Source organism: Brassica oleracea, chromosome C2 (assembly GCF_000695525.1).
Source record: "Brassica oleracea var. oleracea cultivar TO1000 chromosome C2, BOL, whole genome shotgun sequence".
In the NCBI taxonomy this organism is placed as follows: Eukaryota; Viridiplantae; Streptophyta; class Magnoliopsida; order Brassicales; family Brassicaceae; genus Brassica; species Brassica oleracea.
The window spans coordinates 32,505,703-32,512,992 of record NC_027749.1 but is presented as its reverse complement, the minus strand read 5'-3'; the positions used below and the strand labels follow the sequence as shown (position 1 = coordinate 32,512,992).

Below are 7,290 nucleotides of genomic sequence, written 5' to 3'. Positions count from 1 at the left end.
GTAGCAGACTGCTCAACAAGTTGCTCCCGCACCTATGGCTGCTCCGACAGACGAGATAAAGGGTCTAGCGATGATGATGCAGCAGTTGTTCCAAGGTCAGCAAATTCAAGGAAAAGCGTTTAACCAGGTCACCACAGATATCAACTCCAAAATGAACCACATGTTCAATGACCTGAGCACCAAATATGACAATGTCGCTAGCCACATGCGGCAGATGGATATTCAGATCGCGCAGACAGCCGAAAGCGTCAAGAGGCAGCACGAAACTCTCCCTGGAAAAACTGATAAGAACCCTAAAGAATGCAATGCGGTTGCACTAAGGAGTGGGAGGACATTACCAGATGCGGTCCCCAAGAAGCTATCGGCGGCAGAGAAAGGAAAACAAAAGGAGGGAGAGAACCCACAATCTGAAACTGCTCCTCTGCCTGACGAGGACACGGACCAGCTTGCTGAGACTGATCCGACGCCTGCCACTACACCTGTCGAGCCTGTTCCTCTGCAAGAATACACCCCTAAGGTTCCATACCCTGTTCCCTCAAAGAAGTCTAGGAAGGATCGCGAGGAGATGAAGTGTAAGAAGATGCTAGAGGATCTAACCCTCAAGCTACCCCTGATCGATGCGATCCAGATGATACCTTCTATGCGCAGTTTTAAGAAGGGGTTGATCTCGGGGAAGATTGTGGGAACCGAAATTCGCACTGTCGATTTCCGTTTAAATAAGGAAAGTAGGAAAACCCTAATTTTTATTATTTTAATTACAAGAATCCTTACGAGAAACTATGTGCTCTAAGAACATTTTTAACGGTGGGTATATTACCCACTGGTATCTGAGATCTATATTTATTACAATTTAATTTATAAATAAAATTTAAATCACCAAAAAAGCTACGCCAATCATAGAATAACAGTTATGCAGAGAGGATGTAAGGTTTTTTTGTTGAGGTCCTAGGCAGAGGACCATTTTTTCCCTTCTCTCCACCTTTTTCTGACACCATTCATTTATTTTACCGTTTAAAAAGTTTAGATATCTATCTATTTGAGAAACCTACGTTGAGGTTGGCCTACGCTTCTAGACCTTAACTTTATGTACTCTTTTCACCCTTTGTTTTAGATTCTTATGCAACGCTCCGACCGTCCACGGCTAATAAGACACCCATGCCTGCTTTCTCGGCCTGTGGGTCCAATCCTGTACGACAGGCGGTGCGTTAATTTTTTTAAGGTCCGAAAGTTTTGTTTACTGACCCTGCAATCACCATCCGACTTTTCTCCGTACTTTGGTCTCATTCACACAGTATCGTGAATCACTTCTTCATAGGTCACTCATTCTTTCACTACTCCAGCCCAAACACGCTTAACCCTGGAGTTCTAAACGGATGTGTGACTGAAAAACTAAGTCAACTTTGTTGATATAGATAGTCAAATCAATTTTTTAAAGATTTTCACGTATACAAGAAATCGGGATGTTACATCTTATTCTTCATGAATTGGCTAAAAGTTAAATGTACCCAAAAAAAAGAAGAACAAGAATGTTGTATGAATGAAGCGAAGAAATAATCATGAACTTTAATTTTACATGTACCAATATACTTGATTCGATTGATTCAAAAGCCACATTCGTAGAGGAGCCGTGCATATCATTTTTACCCTTAAAACTGTTCTTTGTGGAACTCGAACCTGGAACGTCCCGTTTGATTAAATTCATGGCACAATGTGGAGAGTTCCTTCCCTAAACTCGGTCCTCCACAATAGAACACTCCTGTTTAACCAAATCAAATAACTTCCTTCAGACAAAGAAAATACAGACCATGATCGACTATAACTCTGCTGTTATTTTTACCGATTCTTGCATTCTTATGTTTGGTGCTAATCTTTGACAAAACCTTCTTCCATTTCGGCCTCCCAAAGTGTGTTCGTACCTACAATAATCAAAGTCACAGACAAGAAACCAAAGCATTGTCTTATGTATATATATATATAAGGATAAAAGTACTCGATAGTTTGACTACAAAAAAGTAATCGATAAAGATAATTGCCTTGGTTCCAGAAAACATGTCAACGCCATTTTTGGCGTGGTGTAACGTTTGGATCATGGTGAGAAGAGTAGTTCGAGCATCTCCAACGTCGTACATACTCGTCAAGTAGTTGTGCATCTCAATAACACCCTTTTGTATTTGTTAAGACAAACATGTTAGTAGTTAAACTTAGATATAAAACATTCTAGTGTTTTTCATTAATTTTTTTTCCAAAACTACAAATGCAAACGCCAGACACAAACATAAAATTCTCCTTCTGTTTGACTTTGGCGTTTTACATTTACAAGTGAAAAATAATTGACAGCTACACCAAAGTTATTCATCACGTAGCCATACATCTAGACAAGACTAACTTATGACTAACTATACAAACTATATAACTAACATGAGAAACATGTATCAACTAATACATATTACGTAACTAGTACGTGTTGCCAATCATGCATTAGAATCCGACAACCCAAATTGTAAATCGATCTCTTCTAAATAGAAAGCCGACCAGAACCAATTTAACCGATCCGATAAAATTTAACCAATAGGTTTATCAAACACAAAAGCAAATTTGCGTTTAAGATGCTAAAGCTATTGGTTTAATTTGAAAAAAAAAAATCTAAATAGAACGTAAACAGAAACTTCAACACAAGCACCCAATGGAGATCTCAAATGAATAAATATATTTTACCTTTATATCAGAGTCAGCAATTTCGCTCATGATTTGTCTAAACCAATCGAACGAGCCCTGTTCACGTGTTACCCAGTAAAAGTAAGCGTTCTTGGTATTCAACATTCCCGTTCGATTTGTTGAAATCCTATTCCCAGGTTCTGAGTTTAAGCAACTGAAACTTTGATCCGACGACACATTGCTGTTACTACAGCTACCCGAGGGGCCTTCCTGAAAACATAACATAACTCGAACTAACTTAGTTAATATTCTATTAATTCTCAAAATAAGTTGTCTTAAGTTTTATACTCACAGCTTGTTCATGTTGCTGAATGATCTTGTTGAGTAAATCTCTCAAAATGCTAATGAAAGGGGTTGCCCCTATCCCAAGGCCAACGAGTAATAACACATCATACTTCCAATGGTCTTGCGCTGGAGAGCCATAAGGTCCATCTATCAACAGCTCTGGCAAACTTTATTACAAGAGACTTTACGTGAGGATGAAGCTAACAATATTATGGAAACTCAAAACTTTTTATTGCACCTTGTTTTGTTTGGTCCGTCTGCTCTGAGTAGTCCACTTTTTCCAGCATCAGGGGCTTGACATATTACCGAGAACGCCTTCTTAATCCCTTCTGTCCAATCACCGAGCTGACGGATGTGAATGCTGAGGTAATCATCTCCAGGGGAAGATGTAATAGAAAATGGATGCCTGGAGATAGATTTAGGGCCAAAAAGCTTAAATTAATCCTTGTGTTATCAAAGAATACATATTAAAAAATGAAGAAATAAAAAACATATATTAAATATTACAGGCTCTTAGATTGCAAGAAAAGCTATTAAGGGCTTGTGTAACCTCACACACACATAAAAAAAGACTCACCACTCAAATTTTGATACAGCAGGACACTGAACAAATATATATTGTCCACTCTTGTACTCAAATGATGTAGGCTTAGACATGTGTAGCACAATAACGTTTCCGGGGTAAATTACAACCTGAAACCAAATCATTTAAGTTGGTATAAACATATTATAAGATCACCAAAGATGATTTAAATGAAAATGTAACCGTGAACAAGATTTTTACCTTGCAGGTCTCAACGCGGTAAAGCCTGGAACGGAAGAATCTCAGCATCCTTTCACCACCATAGAGTAAAACTGGACAAGCAAGATACATCCATATCTGCTGGAGGCAGCATCTGTTATTATTATACATCACTCCCTATTACTTAAGAAAAGAGAGTTATGGAATGTACCGTCTGGTGGTACCATGTCTGCTCGAGAAAGAGGGAAACACCGTGAATGATCAACAAGACGTAAACAGCTAGAAGCAAGTGATGTGAATACCAGAAAGCATTAAATCCAGTTAGCTTATCAAATGGTTTTGGCAACTTAGTTAGGTTCCGTCTGAGTCTTCGACTAGCTAATGTGTATGCAATTAACATAAATATAACCATTATAAATCCAGTGATTCCCACTGGACCTTTAACCAAGTCAAAGTATGTTGGTCTGGTCACACCAAAGTAATGAACCAAGTATCTTTTGTAATCAACATCTGTAGCTGTTATAATCCTCGGGAAGTCACATGCCAGGTGACTACATGCATGGATAAGCATTCCAATTATGATTGCTATAGAGATAGTCTGCCAATAACCAAAAAAGAAGTAGGAATCAATTAAAGCATATATAGTCTATTGAGACAAAATGTAATGATACCTTGTGAAAGTTGAGACTGTCATCGAAAGGCATTGAGTGGGACAAAGCGGTAGATCTAAGATAGGTGATGGTGATTCTGCAAACGGGTAGAAGGATAAGAGCCATGTTGAATTTCAATGTCTCAGCAGCGCCTTTCGCCACGACAAGACAGTAACCCATTACATGGAATGCGTCTTTGCGTTTGTACTGAACGCATTTCCACATAAACAACACGACCATGATCATTAACCATAGTGTCAAAACCCAAATCCTCTTCAGATTGTCTTGGAAAGAGTATAGCAAGCTCCTACTTATTCCCCATCTCATATCCTTTAGGTTTTGGCTTAAGGCTCGGCTTGTTTGGCTGAACGGTTGGCTGTAACTTTGAGGTGTGTCCTTGTGTAGTAGTAGCATCTCTAGATCCTTTAACTGCATCATTTCAAATGCATAACCAAAGATATCATATTTTGAACAGAATTACTTGGTTTGATATTTTGAACAGAGTTCCTCTAAAATGATCTAAACCCCTAATCACACAACGCCACTATAATAGTAGATATTAGTTTTAATTATGTTGAAGCTCTAATTTTTTACCTACCAGAGAGCTACGTCAACTTTTAATCATGTCATTTAAAGCTCTAATTTTTTATCGACCAGAGAGCTACGTCAACTTCTAATTATGTTATTTCCATACAAACACACAAACTTGCATAGCACTTATCTTTAAGCTCATTGGTCTCTTGACTCAGTCAAATGTCCCTATCAGAGAGCTTGAAAGGTAAGATCTCAGCGTCATCAATTACTAAGGTCAAACTAACTAAGAACCCTTCTACTCTCCCTCATTGGCAGGGATTGCTCTGTCCACTTTTTTTTTTCTTTCTGAAAATGCTCTGCATACTAACATAGCTTTGTCGTCTTTGAGCATGTTTTGTGTTATATGACCTTTTACAAAATGGGAGATAAAAGTGATGAAATCACCTCTATGTACTGAGAGGGGAGCCCATCAGGGGACAGTTCTTCCATGATCAATGCTGCATATTCTTCTGCTCGTTCTCTCAACCTTGATAGATTATTTGCCGATGCACTTAATATAATTATCTATAAAGTTGTCAAAATCAAGGAAAATCATACAAAAATGTTAATGCCTATTAGAATCTTCTATTTGAAAGATTCAACATAAAATTAGTGGTTATAGAAAATTTATAATTGAGTTAGTAGTTACAAACACTTCCTTTAAATTAAGAAAGCTGTTACAAGGTCAATCAAACATAGTGTATAAAAAAAAGAATTGCAACTTACATTTTCTAGACTTGCATTGGTTAGAAGAGATACATGGAACAGAATAACATTCAGCTATAAAATATCAACAACATGATCCTTTACTAATAAAAACAATCAACTGAAGGAGGGATAATGGCACACACGTAAGATTCATTAAATCATAAATCTAAGACTATAAAGCTTTGCTTACGCTTGGATGGTTAACATAGTCAACGGCTCAATGTTGATTAGAATATGAAACATAAGTCACCTCCTAAAACCGAAAGAAAGAAAAACATAAGTCACCTCTTTTACTTCGTTCTCTGTGATTCTACCGTCTCCATTTTTGTTGACCCTGAAAGTATCAAGAATGTGACAAATAAATCAAGAAACTCATGTTTAAACATATTCTATAATTAATTGATGATAGATTGATTAGTACATGTTGAAGAAGATTTGGAGGCGAGAATCAAAGCTTTCGTCTGCAATTTGGTACCAAAACTCGTATAGTTCTTGAAGGGTGATCTTATCGACCATTATACTTCTTCTTCTGCACAGTGCGTCGAACAACTCCTCTGCAAACTCTTTCGAATTTTCATTTTCCATCCCTAACACACGAAAATCAAATGTCAACGACAATCTCCATCGAAATCAGACAAAACAAGAAACCAAACTCAAACCTATGCAACGAGCGAAATCGCTCCGACAAAGATAACCGTCTTTCGACAGGTTAGCGAACTTGTCACGAACTTCACTCCAGGCAGCGATCTCGTTTTCTTTGCTGCTGATGAATCTCAAACCGTGAATAGCTCTCTGCGTGCATGAACCATTCCGGTTAAGTCTCTTTGTTACGGAACGACATAACATAAGCGGATCGGGGGTTTCGCTTCCGTGTGGAACCACCGGCTCCGGCGCGGACCGGCACGAATAACCGCCGCCATCACGCTGTGAGATGCCCTGAAGCTTCCGTTTCAAATCCCTTGAGAACTGTTTTGCGTTCGCCACCACCTGCCGCTCCGACGATCCTGAACCGGAAGCGGAGCAAGATGTGATTTCTGGATCGGTGGTTGAAACAGAGTCGATGTTCACTAGCACGCCGCTTGGAAATTCAATGGTCACCTCGAGGAGCTCTTCACCACAGGAAGGTGAGTAAGTCGCCCCCAGCGATGGAAAGCTTTGGGTGAATTCTCCGGCAGAAGCCAAATCGGAGCCCCACCGGTCGTCATGGGAAAATGACATTGACATTTCAAAAGTGTTTGGAGGGGAAGACTAGGGAGGAGAGGGAGAGAAGCGACTAAATAAGATTTTTTGAAAATTTAAAATGATTTTTCGTCTTCTGCGCTAATTGGCTAACCAAAAATGATTTTCATAGAAGATTTTTTCTAGAACTCCGGTAATTTCTTTTGGAACAAAAAAAAAATTGAGTAAATTTTTCTAGAAATATTTTCTATTGGATATTAGTTTTACATTAGACCAAAATTTTGCACAAATTTGACTTTGTCATTTTCCTATAAGTTTACTCCGAAAAAACTTCTTGAAAAATCAATTGCACGAAGTGTCCGAAGACTTCTCTAGAAATCCACATAAATTAGTTTTGCAATTAACTAGAAGATGAGAATATTCAGGAGGACATTACAA

General features: G+C 38.4%; 1 protein-coding gene across 1 annotated transcript; it reads right to left on the bottom strand.

The window, feature by feature from the left end:
• Positions 1 to 1,070: 1,070 nt before the first annotated feature.
• On the bottom strand, positions 1,071 to 6,904 carry LOC106326609 (probable respiratory burst oxidase homolog protein I). Its single transcript, XM_013764536.1, has 14 exons — positions 6,333 to 6,904; positions 6,095 to 6,260; positions 5,959 to 6,007; positions 5,371 to 5,490; positions 4,414 to 4,821; positions 3,954 to 4,340; positions 3,785 to 3,880; positions 3,578 to 3,693; positions 3,239 to 3,406; positions 3,008 to 3,167; positions 2,716 to 2,925; positions 2,034 to 2,162; positions 1,838 to 1,916; positions 1,071 to 1,756 (listed from the first exon to the last, which is right to left on the bottom strand). Exons 1-14 carry the CDS (start codon positions 6,895 to 6,897, stop codon positions 1,647 to 1,649), a joined length of 2,763 nt encoding a protein of 920 aa, XP_013619990.1. The 5' UTR covers positions 6,898 to 6,904; the 3' UTR covers positions 1,071 to 1,646.
• Positions 6,905 to 7,290: the final 386 nt, after the last annotated feature.

What these genes read in the sequence shown, in the direction of transcription:
- LOC106326609 (XM_013764536.1), bottom strand. Translation starts at nt 6,897, where the DNA reads ATGTCAATGTCATTTTCCCATGACGACCGGTGGGGCTCCGATTTGGCT. An exon ending in ACAGTCTCAACTTTCACAAG is followed by an intron (nt 4,341 to 4,413) that starts GTATCATTACAT and finishes GGTTATTGGCAG; the next exon opens with ACTATCTCTATAGCAATCAT. An exon ending in TTGCTGACTCTGATATAAAG is followed by an intron (nt 2,163 to 2,715) that starts GTAAAATATATT and finishes CAAATACAAAAG; the next exon opens with GGTGTTATTGAGATGCACAA.